Raw genomic sequence first — 21,866 nt, forward strand, 5'->3', positions numbered from 1 at the left:
CAGATCTTTTATGAGGTACCATGATGAACATTCCTCTCTACCATTTTCAACTTTAAGACTCCTGGAGACTTAAAGGTAATTAATTTGAATATTTTTTTTTTGGTGAATTGGTTATATTTCTTAAATGCCTTACAAGGCCAATGCTCCGATATCTGGATAGCTCACTGTTCGGAAAGGTATCATTCTTTTCCCCTTATTCCTGATCTCATATTGGTTTACTGGTGTACAGTCACACACTAAGGTAGCAGAGCTTTTAAATATGAATGTTTCAACACTGCTGTGAGCTAACGCATGGTTCTTGCCTACCCATCCTCTAGGTACTGACATGCACTTTCATCCTCTCCAACCCTGTTTCCTGTTTCTGTTACTTTATGCATGAGAAACTTTTATTTGTGCTTTTCAACTCTGTGTTTGGCTGCCTTAAAAAAAAAAACCCTTAAAGTTCCATAGCTGTACTGATTTCAGGAGAGGGAGGGAGAGAGTGTGTGTGTTGCATGTGGATTAGAGAATGTCATGGAAATGTGCTAGTTCTGGAGAAGAAAAAAGAAATGTAGAGTTTCAGTGGTTTTTGTTTGTGCTTTAAAATGTAAAGAATACATGGGATATGGAAGCAGTTTGATGATGGCTTTTGACTTTTCTTCTGCAGTAATGTTTTTTTTTTTAAAGAATTATTGACTGTGCTTGAGACAGGCATAGCCATTCTTTGTCTTGTAAAGAATTATTAATACCCTAACACATGTTAATAGTAACTATCCTGAGCATGGAATGGTATTAAGTCTTATGAACTGATTGTATGATATTGCCTCAGCTTGCTAAGAGTGTAATCAACATTGTAAAAACAGCCCTTCTAATATCTGAGTGTTAATCCCATTTTGGAACCTCTTATTTTTTTTAAAACATGTATGTCAGCAGACAGTCAAAGGCTTCAAAGGAATTTTCTCTTCAGGGCTGTATTTAAATTATGAACTAATGGATGAACCAATCAAAACCCAATCCATTGGCAAGCATTAGCTAAGATGGCTGGGTTAGCAAAAGTCAGGGTTGTTTTTATTTTATTTTTAATTCACAGTGTCTTCCCATGTGAGCAAACCAATATTAAACGGCTGATTCTTTTTTTAAAAAAAAAATAAGAAAAATCCCTTAAGCAAAATGGAGAACTAAACTTTTTTTAAATATATATATATATATTCTAAAATTTAAAGCAATGCATATGTATATATTGCTTTGAATTTTAGAAAGTGAGAGCTACTAGACTAAGCACATTCAACTACCCTTTAAAATGATTTAAAAAAATATGATGGATATAGGTTTTTGAGGTTGAGGGTTTTTTTAGAAATACAGAAGCTAGTTCTTGAATTCTTCATGTAATTTGTAGGATGTTGATTTGCCTTTTATGCTAGATGTTTGTAAAGAAAAAAAGAAATCATAACCCTAAGGGTGCATTTTGCTGGAAAAAAAAAATCCTTTTTCAAGAAGAAAGAGAAATACTCATGCTTCATCCCCCACAAGTGTTTTTCTTGAAAACATCCTTGGAAGTTTAATATTGACTGTATTTTTCCTCAGTCTTGTATATTCTTGAATTGTCTTTTTCCTCCATTTTCTCCGTTCTCAATCCTAGGTCCCCTAACAAAGAAACAGACAGATGATTTAGGTGATAATGAAGGTGCGGAGGATGAAGGTATTTTTTTCCCGCCAAACTGATTTGCATGACAAGGACCCCTTGAAAAATCTTTTTTCTCCCCCTCTTTTTTATTTTTTTGACTTCTTGTCTTCTTTTGAAGATTTGCTTTTTAATTCCCATTTTTGATGTGTTTTGTCTTCTTGCTTGTTGTTACATATTTTAATTTTTCTTAAAAAAAAAGAAAGAATGTTGTTAAGTTCTATGATAACGGTGTTTTAAAAAAAGAGGGTGTTTCGCTTTTGTTTCCTTGAAACAAACTCTCGATATGTTGCATCCCACTTTCGACTGAATTTTGTCCATAATAACTAACACGCTTTTGAAGCAGTCTCTTTGTACACTTTCTTGCATGTTTCCTAACCTCTGTTTCTCTATATTTCACCAAATACAAAGATGATACATTGTTTTTTTTTGTCCTCCACTTATCTCCATTTTTAATAATTATGGAAATGTTGTGTTTGATAAGAATGAAATTGAAAGCTGGCATAAATGTGTATTCCAAGCAACTGGGTTTTTTTATGACTGCAAGAGGCCACCTTGTTTTCAAATCAAAAAATCAATCCTCTAGACTGCTTAATCCTCACAGAATGGCAATGAGGAATAAAATCACTTGCCCCTTTCTGCATAGCAAATATCTACATGGAGTTGTATATGGTTTATCTATTTATAATGTATAAAGATGTATACCCAATCTTCCTCCCATGGACAAAAGACAGCTGTGAAAAATAATCAGGTATGTAAGAATTGTCCCTTAACCAATGTAAACATAACTCACAAATTCCTGGCACAGCACTGTTCACTCACTAGTGTTGTCCGTTCTGGGTCAGAAAATTCATTGAGATTTGAGGATGGAGCCTGGGGAGTTGATGGACCTTAGCAGGGTATCATACCTCAGAGTCTCTCCTCCAATGCTGCCATTTTCTTCAGAAGGCCTGATCTGTGTAATCTGGAGATGAGTTGTAATTCCCCACCCGGAATTCAGCAAACCTACATCTCTAGAGCAATATTATCATATAGAAATAAGAACCTTTAATACAAGGGGAAAAGAATCTTCATTGCCTTCAACCTCAGTGGAATACTGTTTGAAGAATAAAAGTCTTACAAGCTGTTTTAAAAGAGAACAGCATTGGAATTTGCTGAAAGGCCTCAGGGAAGCCATTCCAAAGATGAGAACAAGGCTCAGTTTCTGGCAGAGAATAGGCAAGTGAACAGGGAGTGAGTGACACTAGGCATCCAGATTCATACCAAGAAAGGTAAGTTCTTCAGATATGCAGGTCCCGGGCCATGAATCACATCTTTAAAAAATATCATTTTCCTAAAGTATGGATTTCAAAATAATTATAAAAGAAATGAGAGAAACAAAAAACAAAAAAGTGTAAATCCTTTCAGAGACGAATTTTATTAATCTTTTTAAAATTATTCTAATTTCATTTGAAATTCTGGCTGATGTTTTACTCTAAATTACTCCAAGTTAAATGTAGTTGTCACCTTAAAAAAGTGCCTAGCTCCCCTTAAAAAACAAAACAAAACAGGAACCCATCCACAAATGTCCAATCTGAAGTAGTGCCCATGTCGTTTCATAGGGAAAAGGGGAGAAAATAAATAATAATCCTCCAAAATTATTATTATTATTTATAAATTATGCCCCTATCAAAATGTCTTTATTTCAGTTGACTGGGTTTCTTGGACACATGATTGACCTTTATGACACTGCAAACGATTGTATCTTCAGCCCCTCTCCCTCATCGTTGAATGTGTATCTTTAAATTGTGTATGTATGAAGCTGAGTTTTGGCGACCCCATAAACTTTTCAAGGCAAGTGAGAAGCAGAGACGGTTTACCATTTCCTTTCTCTTCATAGGCTTCCTTTGTGGTCTCCCATCCACGTACCTTCTTAGATTCGGAGATCTGATGAGATCAGGGTACCCGGTACACTATACCGTTCCACATCCCGGACTTTTAAAACAGAGACAATTAATTTTAGGAAATCATTGTTACAATTTCTCCAGCTGCCACATCTCAAACAATATCTTGAAATTCCTACGGCATGCCTTGAATGAATTCACATAAGCATACTTCACATTCTATTTTTTTATTGAGTATATTTTTATCCTGCCCTTCCTTCAAGGAACTCAGCTTCAATCTCCCTGTCTCTACTACAGTCTCCCTGTCTCTTATTACAACCCTGTGAGGTATAGAGAGGGAGAGGGAGAGGGAGAGAGAGACTGGCCCAGTGTCACCCAGCAATCTTCCCAGCACAACGTGGGTTCAAATGTAGGTGTGCCATATCTGATCTCTGACCATACTGGATGTTGGAAGTATTTGACTCACAGCTGTTCTGTTGCATGTTGTTAGCTTTCTTCATGAACAAACTGACATTTAACACTGTAAACTTGTGAACAGTGGTTCTCCTTAGCTATTACCAGAAATTAATGAAAAAATATTTGCAGAATGCTCTACTTAGAGGCTCATGAGCACAGTTTTTATTCAATTAGTCACTGGAAAAGCCTATGCTACTTACAGACAATTTTGAGGAATGGCTTCAAACCCAAGCTATTCACACAGCCAGACCTTTGTGGCTTTCCTAATTTGCCACATAATTGCTAGGGCAGGCTGTAATAGCTAAAAATCTGTCGAGTTAATCAGTACCTTTCACTCTCAAAAAAAGAAAAGAAAAACAGAATACATTCAAACATATCAGCTCAAATATAGCTCCATTCGGCAGTGACAGAATAGCAACTATCAGCAAGTGTGTCAGGAGCTTGTATGGAATTAGCTAGATTAAACCTGTTCCATTTTTTTGAAGGATAACTAGCTGTACCATTAAACCCATTGCTACCAGTAGGAGTCTCAGGACTGCAGTGCCACAGAGCAAGGTTGTCTGTATGCCTGCTGGGGCAGGACAGCTCCCATCCCCAGCGGGCATTGCCTGCCAGTACTCCAATGGCTATTGGGAGCAAAAATCATTGCTGTTGGCAATGATTTGATGGCACTTCCAGGGGAAAAGAAACTGGAATGAGTTCCTCTCTAGGAATGGCTGGAAATTCTGTCATAAAACCACAAAGTTTCTGGCAATTCCTAGAGAGAAATGATGTTATTTCCACGTCTTCCCAGAAATGACATCATGCCATATTTCCCATGTCCTTACATCCCTCCCCCAGTCATTTGATGGTTGCTAGGCTGGACTTGACTATCCTAGTTTCCTATGCTTATACTGAGACTTGGCATACTCAAGCAGCAGAATAAGGTTGTAAAATGTTGAGGTGGCAGAATGGCATGTACCACTGCAGAGAGCAGATGTCAGGTGATTTTTTAAAATGCTTTGCACACACGGTTTGCACGCACGGCACAATGATGTCACCTGCAAGTGCGTCATCGCACCAGCGATGTCGCACGGCAGCCACTCTAGGCGCTTCTGGGAAAACTCTATGGTTTTCCCGAATGCTCTAGCCATTTGAGTGGCCCCGTGGCGCAGAGTGATAAAGCAGCAGTACTGCAGTACTGTGGTCTGAACTCTCTGCTCACGACCTGAGTTTGATTCCGGCGGAAGCTGGATTCAGGTAGCCGGCCCAAGGTTAACTCAGCCTTCCATCCTTCCAAAGTCGGTAAAATGAGTACCCAACTTGCTGGGGGGAAAGTGTAGATGATTGAGGAAGGCAATGGCAAACCACCCTGTAAAAAAAGTCTTCCATGAAAACGTTGTGAAAGCAACGTCACCCCCGAGTCGGAAACAACTGGTGCTTGCACAGGGGAACTTTCCTTTCCTAGCCATTTGGGAGGGGAAAACTCTATGCTACGTCCGGGTGACATCATCACACCGGCGACATCGGGGGAGGTTCAGCCAGTCAGCATCTACTACAGCCAGTCAGCTTCTTCAGGGAGCAAATATTTGCAGAAGCCCAATTTGAATTAGGAACACTGTGCATGAGAAGGTGTTTCAGCACTCCCCCCCCCCCAAAATGTTTTCCCACCTGAAGTGCCCCAGCAGGTGTTATTTGCTCCATTTTGGAGCTGAACCCAAACCCGACTCATTTTTTTAAAAAGTAATCTCTAGCCAGGTCCACTGTTTGCCATTTTTAGGAAGTTTTTAATGTGAGGGAATTTGGGAAAAAAGGTAACTTCTGACCTGCAGTCTGAAGTGGTACAGTCCATTCTGCAACCTCAGTATTCTAGCACTTCATTACTACTTCCTTCTGCTGTTTCCTGAGTTTGGATGGAACTTAATCCATTCTGCACACTAAATTTATCTTATTATTACAAACAAGTACGTATACCCATCTGTGTTTATGGGAAACTGCAGTTTGCAAATTTAAAAGTGCTTTTAACTTTCCCTTGGATAGGCTAGAGGAAATTCAGACCCCTTGTTTATTAGTTTACCTTTCAGTGCAACCTGATACTGCAGTCCAAGTCCAGTGATAGCAATAGATTTGGACTGGAGTAACTCAGCATCCGTTTATACAGTTTGTCTCTGTACCCTGTCTTATCTGCCCTGCTTTTTCTTTTAGCTGTCGTTTCTCAGTCTGTTGTACACTTTCCACCTCTCCTTTAGCCTCCCTCCCTCCCTCCCCCTATCCCTCTCTCTTGTTTTCCTCTGGTACTCCAAGCATTGACAGTTTCCCCCTCCCTCACCGAAACTGAACAACCAACATTCTGTTAGCTCCCCACAGTTCTTGGAACGTTCAGTAACATTCCACACCATCAACACCTCAACTAACTGGTGCCAGAGGCATCACTATCACAAGCACTGTACAACACAGAAGGAGACAAATGTACCATTTAAACAGAAACTCACAGCAGATATGAACCTGGCTTACTCCTGGCTTTGTAATTTACATGACAGATGTAACGTACCACAACACCAAATGCTGGTTTAGCTGTCAGTCATGCGTCTACATCCATGCTTGAACTTAAAATGCACAAACACAGAGGGATGTGTGTTATCCGTTTATCATCACCGTCTTTTAAAATGAGATAAGAAAGATCCCAGAAACCCATTTAAAAAGTTTGCAAAACTACTTCAGGTATTGGGGGTCAGAGTGTGACATCATAAGAAGTACTGAATGAGAATTCACCACGACTTTCTTAATCATTCAAAAAACCTGAGGAATGATGTCCTGTCCCCCTTGCCAAGATCAGTCTAGGAAAGGAAAATATATGTTTGAAGTTGATGCAGCAAAGCTACTTCCAAACCAGCCCCACCGCCCATCCTGCAGTTCATCTGAGATTACAACCAGTTGCTTGCATTGCCAAGCTGTGTTCCCAGTGACTGCTGAGCATCTCTTTGAAATGTTGCCAAAGCTATGGCAACCCCCAGCATCTTTGTTCTATTAGGCTTTGGCAATTTGCACATATTTCCTGCAAGCAGCAGCATTTCTCACAGTCCTGCATTATGCATGCTGAAATGTTAATATCTTTTTAAAGCAGTTCTGCTGTCTTGCCATGTGGGAGAAGCAACTGCAAATCGGAAGAGGAAAATGACTTTCCAGTAGAACATTCAAATGCAATTGCACGTTTTGAGTAAAAACAACAGTTTCTGATGTTAAATGTTGATTTAAGCATATACATATATATTTTTTTTAAAGACTTAATTAAAACCCTAACTAGTAAGAGATGAGTGGAGGTGGTTTGCCATTGCCTGCCTCTGCATAGTGACCCTGGACATTCTTGGCAGTGATTTCCCATCCAAGTTCTAACTCTCCATAGCTTCTGAGATATGACAAGATCAGGAAGACCTGGGCTTAGTGTTACCAACTCCAGGTTGGGAAATTCTTGGAGATTTGGGAGTGAAGCCATGGCAAAGTGGGATTTGGGGAGGGAAGGGACTTTAGAAGGGTATACCACCATTAGGGTTGCCAAATACAAATGAAGAAATATCTGGGGACTCGGGGGGTGCAGCCAGGAGACACTGGGGTGGAGCCAGGAGCAAGGGTATGACAAGCATAATTGAACTCCAAGGGAGTTCTGGCCATCACATTTAAAGGGACTGCACACCTTTTAAATGCCTTCCCTCCATTGGAAATAATGAAGGATAGGGGCATCTTGGTTTGGGGCTCACAGAATTGGACCCCTTGGTCTAATCGTTTTGAAACTTGGAGGGTGTTTTGAGGAGAAGCACTGGATGCTCTGCAAAAAAATTGGTGCCTCTACCTAAAAAAACCCCAGCCTCCCCAAGTCCTAGATACCCACGGATTAATTCTCCATTATACCCTATAGGAATAATAATAATAATAATTTTTAATTTATATCCCGCCCTCCCCACTGAAGCAGGCTCAGGGCGGCTCACATAACATAAAAACTGCATTACAGTTGTACAATAAGAACATAAGAGAAGCCATGTTGGATCAGGCCAATGGCCCATTCAGTCCAACACTCTGTGTCACACAGTGGCCAAAAAATATATATATATACACACACACTCACACACACATATATATACACTGTGGCTAATAGCCACTGATGGACCTCTGCTCCATATTTTTATCTAACCCCCTCTTGAAGCTGTCTATGCTTGTAGCCGCCACCACCTCCTGTGGCAGTGAATTCCACATGTTAATCACCCTTTGGGTGAAGAAGTACTTCCTTTAATCTGTTTTAACCTGACTGCTCAGCAATTTCATCGAATGCCCACGAGTTCTTGTATTGTGAGAAAGGGAGAAAAGTACTTCTTTCTATACTTTCTCCATCCCATGCATTAACTTGTAAACCTCTTATCATGTCACCCCGTAGTTGACGTTTCTCCAAGCTAAAGAGCCCCAAGCATTTTAACCTTTCTTCATAGGGAAAGTGTTCCAACCCTTTAATCATTCTAGTTGCCCTTTTCTGGACTTTTCCCAATGCTATAATATCCTTTTTGAGGTGCGGTGACCTCAATAATAAAACAAAATAAAATACCCAATTTACAATTATTTCTCAATTAAACATTAAAACATCAATTAAACAAGAATTTTAAACCACAGATTATTTTAGTGCTCCGTATATAGCATAGCTTGTATAGCGATGGTATAATAATTCAAGAAGGGGTTAGATAAAAATATGGAGCAGAGGTCCATCAGTGGCTATTAGCCACAGTGTGTGTGTGTGTGTGTGTGTGTGTGTGTGTGTGTGTATATATATATATATATATATATATATATATATATATATATATATATATATATATATATATATATATATATATATATATATATATTTGGCCGCTGTGTGACACAGAATGTTGGACTGGATGGGCCATTGGCCTGATCTAACATGGCTTCTCTTATGTTCTTATGTAATTCCACATTAAAAAGCCAGCTGGAAGAGGACGGTCTTGCAGGCCCGGCGGAACTGGTTAAGGTCCCACAAGGCCCGTACCTCTTCTGGTAACTGGTTCCACCAGTGGGGAGCTGTAACCGAGAAGGTCCTCTCTCCTGTCATTTTCAATTTGACCTCCTTCGGCCCAGGGATTGTCAGCAGATTTTGCCAGCAAGATTGCAGCACTCTCTGGGGAACATATGGGGAGAGACAGTCCCTAAGGTAGGCAGGTCCTCGGCCATATAGGGCTTTGAAGGTAATAACCAGCACCTTGTAACGAATCCGGTACACAATTGGCAGCCAGTGCAGTTCCCGCAGCCTAGGCTGTATGTGCTCCCACTTACTGTCCATCAGTCTGGCCACCGCATTCTGCACTAGCTGCAGTTTCTGGGTTTGGCACAGGGGCAGCCCCATGTAGAGGGCATTACAGTAGTACTAGCCTCAAGGTGACAGTTGCATGGATCACTGTTGCCAGGTCATCGCGCTCCAGGAAGGGAGCCAACTGCTTCGCCCGTCTCAGCTGAAAAAAGGCGGATTTAGCAGTGGCTGCTTCTGGGCCTCCATTGACAAGGAAGTCTCCAGTAGCACCCCCAGGCTCTTGACCCTGTGCACTGTTTTCAGTGGTGCACCATCAAAGACCGGTAGGGAAATTTCCCTTCCTAGGCTGCCACGGCTCAGGCACAGGACCTCTGTCTTTGCTGGATTCAACTTCAACCCACTCAGCTTGAGCCAACCTGCCATGGCTTGCAGCGCCTGGTCCAGATTTTCTGGGACATCTCCAGGCCAGCTGTCCATCAGTAGATAGAGCTGGGTGTCATCAGCGTACTGGTGGCAATCCAGCCCATACCTCCAGGCAATCTGGGCAAGGGGGCGCATGTAGATGTTAAACAACATTGGGGAGAGCACCGCCCCCTGAGGCACCCCACAATTAAGTGGGTATCTTTGGGACAGCTCTCCCCAGGTCTCCATAGGGAATAATGGAATGACCAGCAGACATTTCCCTCTCTCCCCCTTGCTTTTTGGTGACCCTGAAGTGGGGGGAGGGCCTCCAAACCAGGGGATCCCCTGCGCCCACCTGGGGATTGGCAATCCTAACCACCATAGAGTCCAGCCTTCGAAGCAGCCTTTTGCTACAGGGAAACTAATCTCGGTTGCTGGGTGATCTCCAGGCCCCACCTGGAGGTTGGCAACATTGTCTAGGCTGCCCAGGTCAAGGTAAATATATTGTAAATGTAAAGTTGTAAGTAACAACATATGGAATCAAACATATATGCAAGTGGGCCTATTAATTGATTCCTACATATGCTAGCCTTTTGTTTCCCTACAATCTTTGCTTGATAACCATAACCCTAGACATTTCCAGAGATGTATTGTTGCCACTGGAAACCTTGGTCTTTCTCTTGTCTCCCTCCATACTCAATCATATCCTGCCATTCCATTCAGAAAAATGTGGAGGTCTGTCCTTGAGCTTTCTTCCAGCTCAAGGAATCACCCTCAGAGTAGTCTGTTCCTTTAGAGGAAGGCTCTTACACTGATGGAGGCCACTACACTTAGTTGGGTGAAGAGGTAGGATAAACCCCAGCATCCAGGCCATAATAGCATTTCATTGGGTGCTGCATGTAAAAGTTGGGGAATACGACTTCAGCTTAGTCCATGGGCTCTTAGTTATTAAACTGTAGTAGTCATCCGGCTCTAACTATGACAGGACACGTTATCCCAATCTCATCAAATCTCAGAAGCTAGGCAGGGTTGGCCCTAACTAGTACTCCTCCACTTGCAGCTGCTGGAATGCCCTTGGGTCAGCCATAGCTCTCGCAGGTGTTGTCCTTGAAAGGGCAGCTGCTGTGAGAGTCCTCTCAGCCCCACCCACCTCACAGGGTGTCTGTTGTGGGGGGAGAAGATATAGGAGATTGTAAGTCTCTGATTCAGAGAGAAGGGTGGGTTATAAATTGGCAGTCTTCTGCTTCTTCTTGGATAGGAGACCACCAAGGATGTCCATGGTCACTATGCAGTCAGGTAATGCCAAACCACCTCTTAATGGCTGTTGCCTTGAAAACCCTATGGAGTCATCTGCAACTTGACAATACTTTCCACCACCACCACCAGTCATTTGCAAGTGGATTGTCACAGGAAATCCAGTTGTGAATGGTAGCTATAGCACAGGAGTGGCCAAACTGCAGCTAAGTAGCCACATGTGGCTTTTTCACACATGTTGTGTGGCTCTCAAAGCCTCCACTGCACTTTTGGCCAGCTTGAAGAAGGCATTTCTCTCTTTAAATCACTTTTCCAAGCCAAGCCAGCCAATGGCTTGGAATGCTTTCTTTCCACATCTCCCTCCTCCCCCGTCCATTTTCCTTCCTTCCTACATTTCTTCCTTCCTCCCCTCCCTCAAACATCTGACATTTATTCTGTGTGACTCTTACATTAAGCAAGTTTGGCCACCTCTGCAATATAGCATAATGATTTCACAATGTCCTATAACCCATGTGGATGCCGTCCTAGTGTCCTGTGTTGTTACTTACTTGATGTTATGGTGAGAAAAAGAGGGGGGGAGGGGATTGCCATCTTCAGGAGCTGGCATGTGCCTGAAAGTAGAATTTCTGACTTCCAAAAAAGAAATGAGACACCCAGACTAATAAATCATAATACGACAGAAGGGAAACTAACTAAAATGGCTTAGCAAATTTCAAGGAGCATAAATCCAACTTTGTAATAAAATCTGTATCCCTGGATCACTCATATTTTCATCTCATTTCATAACTGCAGTTGAGCTGTCCTTCAACAACAGCTGCAATAATAATAATAATAATAACAGGGGTGCCAGATTTATTCCAACTCCCCCCTTTTGATATTATTTTCTTTTGGTCACTGCTTCCATATCCAACTTTTCCCAGTCCAAATAACAAGGTGCAGCAATGAAACCTGGGGCTGTACCACTGAGCCAGATCTAATTACCTCATTTTTCATTTCGTTTTTCCAGAGACCCCAACGGCACCTAGTGCACATTGCAGGCTAACGATCTCTAGTTGTACAGTTTTTTAAAAAACAAACAAACAATAATAAGTGTACAAAGTAGTTGCATCACTTCTTTGCTTACCAAAAAGACTGTTTTCTAAGGAATTTCATCAATCCGAACCTAAGAGTTACTTCAGTTTAAGTCCTTCAGAATTAATGAGTTTAGATTGGAATAACTCTGCATAGGGTTGCCAGGTCTGTCTTGGAAAATACCTGGCAGACTTTGGATCTGGGAGAGGGCTGGGTTTGGGGAGAGGAGGGGCCTCAGCATGGTGCAGTGCCATAGGGCACCCTTCAAAGCAGCCATTTTCTCCAGGGGATGATTAAAACAACTGAAACCGGTGTAATCAATGGAAACAACAGAAAAACCACCGGAAGCAATGAAATTCACACAGAAATGTGTATAAATACGTTTTAGTGCAAGCTTAAATGAAACGTAAACAAAACAAAACTAAGGAACACTTAGCTTTCAGCATATGAATTTTCCCACACAGTCTTTCAGCAGCCCTGTAAATCGGCTTCCTTCGAGTAGACTCAGATGTGGGTGAACGCTTTTTTCCTCAGTGCCTGACTCCTAATGATGTAGAGAGAGTAAGGAAGGAACTGCTTATGAAAGGACTCCTCACGGTTTCGATCACTTCATCAGCCTCCTTCTTCTGACGTTACATGGAGCTTCAATTTTTTCAACATGAGTCTACGCATGCTCTCATCAGTTTTCAAACAGTCCAACATAGAGCACATCATGACTGAGTTTCTGCTTGCTGCAGGAAAGAAGTGGGGCTAGTCGCAGCCCTATGGCAGCTTGTGCAAAATCGGACAGAAGCATTGGGGGGAAAAGAGCTCCAATGCCAGAACAAGCCTAGTGGGGAATCGGTCTACAGTTATCCAACCATGAGGTTCCAAAACATGAATCAGCATGGCTTGATAGGCTGAATCTAAGAAAGAAGAAAACTGGTGAACCAGATGCAGCTGATAGAAGGGTGCTCTTAACCTCTGTATCAGCCTTCTTTTCAAACAGCAAGGCTGGCCTTGAGCACTCCCCCCCAATTAACCTGCTCTGCAGTTGTCCATCTTTTACAAGTGGAACCAAACCATCTAAAACATTTTCCAACTGGCAACACTTCTGTCTTGTCTGGATTCAGCTTCAGTTTGTTCCATCATACCTCACCAGTATCTCAGAGGGAAAGGACAGCTGTATTTTGGAGGCATATATACTAAAAGACAGTGCTGGGGGTCATCTGCATATTATTGTTGTAGTTAACGAATTGGCCAGTCGCTGCTTTTGCAGGCTCTGACCAATGTACAACATTTGATAAAAACACCGGAAATGGTAGGATAAAATATAAAAACAATACTAATACAACAAATCTAAAAAATCAAGCAGGGAATTTCACAGTTATTTCTAATTTCAGACTGCTGGCCAGCTCATGGGTGGGGGAGAAGATTGTTGTTACCTGCTCAGAGCCCATTCGGGAAGGGAGGGCTGTAAATAGAAAATAATAAAATAAAATAAATAATAAATAAAATATAGAGGAACAGAGCAAGTTGGGAGAGCAAGGAGAGGGCGCCAGCCAGAATGGAAGCCATTGAAGTCCTCAGCCAAAAGCCTGGCAGAACATCTCTGCTTTGCAGAGGCTGCGGAATTGCATAAGATCCCACAGGGCCCTGATGGCTTTTTGGCCTAGAGTTCTCCCAGGTTGGGTCCAGGACTGAAAAGGCCTTAGTCCTGGTCGAGGACAACCAGATATCTTTGCAGGCAGGAACTACCAACAGCTTGCTATTCACCTAACACCAAAGGTCCAGACAACCTTATTAATTTCAGTGAACACATATAGGTCAGAAATGGAGTTTGCTCCTCCCACATGTATATTAATTCTTCTCCTCTAGAACATCTGAGAAAGGGTTGTAATCAGGCCTCAGATTCAGTGGGAGCTCACAGGAGCACAGCTCCTGAACCTTTCTGAGACTTCCACCTCCTCCTTCGGAGAGTTCCACCTCCTTGTCCATTGAATAGTAGGTGCAGCTGCATAACAATCCCTGGATGAGCTCCACCACCTATTTTTCTACAAAACGACCCCTGGTTATAATTAACATATATACCTAACTGCTAAAAATTTAGCACTGTTCAGCTAGTTCCTGGAGAATACTATTGATGATGATTAGCCATGATAGCACAATCCACATCGTATCAGAAGAATCCTGCTAGATCAGAGGTCCATCTGATCCTGCAAGCTGTTTCCTGCAATGACTGATCAGTCATTGCACTCTACTTCTATGCCCCCTGGGAGCATAGAAGTAGAGTGCAAAGGTTTGCCCTCCACCCCAGCAACTGGCAGCCAGAGAAATTCCAAACATGCAACTTTGTCTGTATACGTATTAAGCATGACTTTGTCCAACCATCTAATCTAGGACACTCCCACACTCAGAGATACCATATCTTTGAATAGTAGATATTCGGGGCAAACATGAAGAGGAGATATGTTGCCTTCACATCCTGCTGATCAGCTTCCCAGAGACATCTAGCTAACTGCTGCTGAAAACAAGAGTTCTGGATTAGATACGATTTGACATAACAGGGCAGCTCTTGTATCAAATTTAAAACATCTCTGAATGTAGAAATGGCTTGTGTGTGTGTGTTTTAAGTGAAAATAAAAATGCAAAACATGAACTTACTAAAAGCTCATTAGCATTATATGTATATGTCAGACTATGTCAGACTATTATTTTTAAATGTCAAACATGTCCAGACATTATGATTTCATTTTACTACCAAGAATTAGCCTAATGCAGTACTTCGTTGGGCAATAGCATTCCTGGTGAGCTTAATCCTTTATACCTATAGAGGGAGCACTTCCCTATATATATGTGTGTATATATATATAAGGTACATGTATTTGTGGCTCTTTGCTTTCTAGGGAAACATATGGCAAAGACTTAGTGGGGAATGGAGCTGTGAGTGTGCATTTGAGCCCTTAGGCTTGCAAGAAATCACCACACAGAGGCAAGTACAGGTTTATGGTAGAACATCAAAAAGTCAATGCAGCCGGGACTGCATTGCCTTATAGCTAAACCAGCATTGAGCTAGATTGGTTAATAACACTGTGAAACAGGCACTGATCCATTTCAAGAAGATATTTGTCAGTGCTCCTCAACATTTGTGTTGGAGCTAAGGCACATCCATAGGCCACTCTCCCACACTTGCCATTTAGCACTTCACTACTCAACTGGCACCATGAGAAATTCATCCTAAGAATCAACAGCTGTTTTTCTTCCCAGAAACCAAGATATCCACACCTCATCTCCCCTGCCATTTTCCCAGCAATTCATTTGCCCTGTAGATAGCTGAAGTGCTGGCTCCAAATTGTACTTGATGTAGTTGAGTGATGGATAGGGTTTTAATAAGTTTGGTGCCAAATGTCTTGAATCTCACAAATTAATAATTGCTTTAATAATTTGTGAGATTCAAGAAATTTGGCACCAAACTTTGTGTGTGACAAGAGCTTAAGCAATAATTGTTGTCATTGCCAATCCTCAGTTAGGGGTAGGGGATCCCTTTGTTTGGAGGCCCTCCCCCCCACTTCTGGGTTATCGGAGAGTGAGACAGGGGCATTGAATGTCTGCTTGATTGCTCCATTATGCCCTATGGAGACTGGTATAATTGATCTGTGGGTATCTGGGGGGGGGGCTGTTTTTTGAGGTAGAGGCACCAAATTTTCAGCATAGCATCTGGTGCCTCTCCTCAAAACACACCCCCCCCCAAGTTTTAAAAAAAGATTGGATCAGGAGGTCCAATTCTATGATCCCATAAAGAATTATTTCAATGAATTATTTCCGTTATTTTCAATGAAGGTGAGGCATTTAAAAGAAACACAGCCTCTTTAAGCGTGACTGCCAGAACTTCCTTCAGAGATCAATCATGCTTACTACAGCCTTGTTCCTGGCTCTACCCCACAAAGTCTTCTGGATCCACACTGAAAGTCCCCAAATATTTCCTGAGATAGACCAGGCAACCCTAAGAAGCATACTTTCAGTTATCATTGCAAAATCACTTAACCAACCTCTGCTGCCTTTTTGAAAACACAGCAGCATCATGTCCCTAGCAGACTACAGGATTTCTTAAAGCTTGCTTACATTGAAGCCCAGGGAGGCCAAAGTATCATAGTATTCTGCCATTTGTGAAAGAACTTCAGTGGTTATTTCTCTTTACAACTAGTGCCTGAAAAACCTCTCAGTTCATCCCACTTGAGCTTCCACATTTCACACCCCAATCGCGGTTACCTATACTTGTGCTAAATGCAGGAAATTTCACTCTTTTTTCCAATAGAGAATTTAAAAGCACTGACTTCTTTAAAAATGTAGCAGTTTCATAGGAGAACAACAGTTTAATGATCTACGGCATCTGTATGCCTCTTCCTGCCACCCCACCCCACCACCACCACCACCACCACCACCGAAGGATCCATAAGAACACAAGAGAAAAACAGTTCATTCAGCAGAAGGATTCACATAAGATTCCCGGGTAGATTCAGACTCATTTTGATTATCTTCCTCTGTGGAACAAATTGAAGAAGAAGACTGCAAATTTATACCCCACCCTCCTCTCTGAATCAGAGACTCAGAGTGGTTTAGAATCTCCTATATCTTCTCCCCCCACAACAGACATCCTGTGAGGTGGGTGGAGCTGAGAGGGCTCTCCCAGCAGCTGCCCTTTCAAGGACATCTCTTGTGATACCTATGGCTAACCCAAGGCCATTCCAGCAGCTGGAAGTGGAGGAGTGGGGAATCAAACCCGGTTCTCCCAGATAAGAGTCTGCACACTTAACCACCACACCAAACTGGCTGTTTGGGGCAGGACCGGATCTACATGTTTTTTTTGGGGGGGGGGGGCAAAATTAAAAATGACGCCCCCTTTTGGGCCATTCTACCTTATGGTCCCATAGAATGCAATGGACTTCATACTCAATTTGGCGCCCCCCCCCCTCTGTCGGCACCGGGGCAAGCACCCCCCTCTGCCCTCCCTAGATCCGGCCCTGCTTTGGGGATCTATAAAGAACTGAGCCCTTAGAAGTTCCCCATGACCTCGACTCTTCTCCTAATTGGGGAGCTTATTCTGTGTACAGGAGAGGCCAGGAAGCCAACGTATTGAATGGAAGCAGCCGTCAACTTCTGTCCCCATCTCTCTTTGTACCAAAGGCACCCATGGCCATTTCTACCTTTCCATGGCCTGCGGCCTCCAACAGGCATCCGTCAGCCTTATGGGTACACAGAGCCCTTGAGCTCTGACTTGTGTCTAGGCATGTGGGTAGGATTTGAATTGCCATCTGCTTTTCAGTGCACTGCTTACCTGGAGCAAAGGCCACCACCAGCACGTAATCCACGTCGGGCCATGGGGGTGGCTACAGCAGCCAGGTGGGGTGCCACTTCTCTGTGCCAGCCGTGCTGCTGCTTCAGTCACCCACTTAAAATACACCACAGTGACCCACATAAAATACCGAAATACAATTTCCCAAATAATGCTCTAAACAACAACAAAAACACATCCCAGGCTGGTCCTGATCAACCAGGCTGGCTAATACAGGCTCCAGGCTGCAAAGCACTGGCTAGAAGCCAAGGGCCAAGAGCTCTTTAGCTCCTCTCCTTTGGCTCCTGCTGCCCATGAGCTTGTACCTCTAGCCTTCTCCAGGCTTAATATAAGAAAGGATATATATTATCCAAGATGGAACTCAGCTCCTGCTAAGCTGCTGCCCGCAAGATTTTCCTCACTCTCGTGCCTCCAGCTGAGGAAACCCCCCATAAACAAGATATGAGGTATATATCCTATTGCTGTTCTGCTGAAGTTAGAAGATGTGGGGCAATTTCCTCATCCCCCCCTTTCTCCTTCGGAGAAGGTAGGAAGGCATGGCTGAGAGCTCTGGGCATATGGGTTTACTGCACCTATAACCCAGGCCCTGATAAGGGAATCCTGGGGCTTCCATTAGCATGACAGCATTCTAGCTGCAACCCCAGACATGAGGCCTGAGGGGCTGTGAGTGCTAGAGGGGGCCTGGATTTTGCAAAAAGGTTTGAGTTAGACAGCCAGTTCACTAGCCGCAGGCTTCCGGTGCCCCTTTGACCATGGGAATTTATCATGCAAAAAAAAAAAAGCCATTTAACGACCATGACAAGATCTGAGTTAAAATTTCAAATTATTTGTGCTTTTGGTTTTGCCATGGGTTACGTTTCCCTTCAGACAAAGAGAGAGCTTGCGTTGAATTATCATAATAGTATTGGTAACACTTGAAAATATAGAGAGACTAAACCCTGACAGAGCTTTCATGAAAAGCTCCCATATAATTATACACAATGAGGGAATATCAGCGTTTCCATTGTCTGGCCCACATTTCCAGGAGCAGGTAAGTTATATGAAAGCTCTTGTCATGTTTTAATTTGAAACTTCTGCAGCTGCTTCCCTTTAAAAGTCTAAAACTTTCCCAGTGTGTATTCCACAATTCACATTTCTTCTGCACAATTTTTAGAACACAATAGGATCCCAACAAGGGGGCCACATCTCACAGATTTATAACCTAACATATTCTATGTGTATGTTAAGTGCCATCAAGTCAATTCCAGCTTATGGCAACCCTATTAATTAATGACCTCCCAAATGCCCTATTGTTAACAGCCATGCTTGGTTTTTTCAGGCTGAGGGCCATGAAGAAGAAGAAGAATATATTGGGTTTATATCTTGCCCTATACTCTGAATCTCACAATTTCACAGAGTGGTCACAATCTCCTTTACCTCCCCACCCCCAACAGACACCCTGTGAGGTGAGTGGGGCTGAGAGAGCTCTTGCAGCAGCTGCCCTTTCAAGAACAACTCCTACGAGAGCTATGGCTGACTCAAGGCCATTTCAACAGCTGCAAGTGGAGGAGTGAGGAATCAAACCTGGTTCTTCCAGATAAGAGTCCGTGCACTTAACCACTGCACCAAAATGGATTAAGTCAATTCATTGCATGTTGGGTCTTTTCCTACCACCTTCAGCTATTTCTATTATTATTGTCTTTTCCAGTGAGTCTTGTCTTTTCATAATGTGACCAAAGAAACACATTCTAGCTCTGCATAGTTAATAGGTTCATCATTTCCTTGACCTGCTAAACCAGCATGAGGCAGAACTGGGATTAACTTGCTTGCCCTAGTATCATTGGCTCAAGTCTCCCAACAGAAGAAGGATAGGTTTTTTTATACCCTACTTGTCTGTACCTTAAGGCATCTCAAAGCAACTTACAATAACATTCCCTTTCCCTCCCTGCAACAGGCATCTTGTAAAGTAGATGAGACTGAAAGAGTTCTGAGAGAACTGTGACTGGCCCAAGGTCACTCCAGCAGACTTCATGTGGAGGTGTGGGGAATCAAACCGGGTTCTCCAGATCAGAGTGCCTCTCTCAACAACTACACCATGCTGGCTCTCTAGCAGCACCTGGAACAGTTTACACAAAGCCAGCCTGTTTGCAGGGCTTCTCAGAGCATGAAGGTCCTGAAGAACTGAATATCCTCAAGTGAGCCATAGCCTCTGGCAAGCTCAAGCCTATGATCAGAGTGATACAGGAAACCAGAGCTCACTTTCTGATGTAAAAATTAGCTGTCAATTTCAAATGCAGTAACAATCAGGTATTAAAAAATCCACTCTTGTGGCAGCTCCTTTCAAAATATGGCTTCAAGCATTACATTAACCAGCACTCCATGGTGTAAATTCTCAGTATTTGCATCTGGGGATGGAATCTGGGATGGGTGAAATGCCCTCAGATTGCATTTTCATGACAGCCTCAGTGCCCCTCTGCCTTTGCTTATTTTGTTAGCACTGCTATATCTTTTCTCTTGCTACCTGATCCTAACCAATCAGGGATCATTTAGTGAGTGAGACAGTGTCATAGCTAAGCAGACTGGCTATGTTGGGTTGGGGGGAAGAAGTATAAGCAGTCGGGGACATTCCCTTTCTTTGCAGATTGTGCTACAGTGATTTCTTTGTCCACCCTTACAGTGCTGGGACAGAAGCCTTATCCTGTTGCGCAAACAACACAGAAACTTCAGGATAACAATTACAGAGGCCCCTCAGAAGAATACTGACAATGGGGGAATTCACAGCTCAGAAACAGGGTTTTTAGACAGGGTAGTTTCTGAAAAATCCTACGCAAAAGACGCCTTGGTTTTTAAGTCTCCGGATAACTACAAGGCCCCTGAGATATCCCAGAAGACACAGCTCTAGGAAGGGACTGGAGAAAAAGGAATGGGGCAATTATTGAGGATGCTTGTCTTCTCTTAGATACTTTCCCCTAGCCCTTGTGAATGGATCTCAACATAGTAATGATGATGGTGATGTCATTGGACTTTTGTCTTCCTTCCATAGTTACTTGAAAGTACACATGAAGCTGCCTTATACGGAATCAGACCCTGGCAATAGCTCTCCAGAGTCTCAGGCTGAGGGCTTTCCCATCACCTCCTACCTTTTCCTTTCAACTGGAGATGCCAGGGATTGAACCTGGGACCTTCTGCATGCCAAGCCAATGGTCTACCTCTGAGCTATGGCACCTGTCCCACATAAAAGTCAGCCTAGCGTTAGAGGTCACAGAGCAACTACATCAAGTGTCCCAAATAATAATAATAATAATAATAATAATAATAATAATAATAATAATAATAATAATAATAATAATAATAATAAAATTTATTTATATCCCGCCCTCCCCGCCTAGGCAGGCTCAGGGCGGCTAACAACATATTCATATAAAAAGTTATACAGTAATTTTAAAATCAACATTAAAAAGTTATACAGTAATTTTAAAATCAGCATTATCTTAAAACCATTCCAGTTTACATTCAACATAATTTAACTGGAACAAGCAGGAGGCATTGATAGCAATAATAACATTAATTTCCCATTTTACTTTTTAAAACTAATTTGATTATGATTTCTTTTATGCCAAGAAAGGCTAACTTGAATATTATTTTCTTGTTTATGTAGTACTAGTATTGGCTTGTATGGTTCAGTGCAAGTTTTTTAAAAAATTAAGATATATATATTTTTAAAAAGGATAGGTCTCTGCCCCACGTTGCTTGCCATCTGAAGAGGGAGATGATATATAAATAATTTGCAGAAGTAAGCAGCGGGGGCTTAAAGATATCTAGGATTTCATCAAGTGCAATTCTAAAAGGTGTCATGTAATTGGAATTTTAATGGGTGTTTTTTTTCATAGTAAGATTTGCAGTGGCTATTAAAATGAAGAAGGAAATGTCTAGAGTTCCCTGGACCTTAACTGACATACAATCTGGCAAGATGAACCTCTATTACAGCTATACAGGCTTCTGTCTTCTAATTACACCAAATACCATGGAAATTTATTTTCAGATGTCAAGAGCAGAAACTTGGAATGTACAGCATAAAAAGGAATCTTGAGCTATTACCTCAAATGGTGGTAGTTCCCAATTGTATCTATCAGTATAGACTTAGAAAAATAAGAGACAGAGTGGGAATATCATTGAATGTGTAAAAGACATACCCTGGGAGAGAATCAGTAATATAGTCATTGGAACTGATGGGCTAAAATCTGGGAGACCCTAGCTCAAATTTTCACTCAACTATAAAGCTAGCTGAACTTTTGCCTGTTGCTGTGTCTTAGCCTAACCTTCCTCATAGAGTTGTTAGAGGAAAAAAGAGACGTCTGGCCATCTTGAGTTCCTTAGGAAGACTAGGACAAAAATATAATCAAACTTTAAAAACCACAATATCAGCTGTATGATCACTTTGTAGGTTAAATGGGGCAGTATCAAAGGCCATTCCCATACCATTTTGATCATAACAGTATTTGATCATAACATAGCGAATTTTCTCTCTACTGGCCAAGTGAA

The 21,866-nt window shown here is 42.2% G+C and overlaps 1 protein-coding gene across 9 annotated transcripts in view; it reads left to right on the top strand.

Annotated features, from left to right (window-relative positions):
* Window positions 1-21,866, top strand: part of NLGN1 (neuroligin 1) — a 755,656-nt gene that overhangs the window by 269,683 nt on the left and 464,107 nt on the right. For 4 of the 9 annotated variants that reach the window (XM_060242522.1, XM_060242524.1, XM_060242526.1 and 1 more), the window contains one exon: window positions 1,619-1,678. The exons of 3 other annotated variants lie outside the window; for them this stretch is intronic. In XM_060242522.1, the coding sequence (XP_060098505.1) occupies window positions 1,619-1,678 (60 nt within the window). The remainder of the gene's footprint in view (window positions 1-1,618; window positions 1,679-21,866) is intronic. 2 more of the 9 variants (XM_060242523.1, XM_060242528.1) reach the window with 1 other exon arrangement.

The sequence above is a fragment of the Heteronotia binoei genome, chromosome 6 (genome assembly GCF_032191835.1).
Source record: "Heteronotia binoei isolate CCM8104 ecotype False Entrance Well chromosome 6, APGP_CSIRO_Hbin_v1, whole genome shotgun sequence".
Taxonomy (NCBI): domain Eukaryota; kingdom Metazoa; phylum Chordata; class Lepidosauria; order Squamata; family Gekkonidae; genus Heteronotia; species Heteronotia binoei.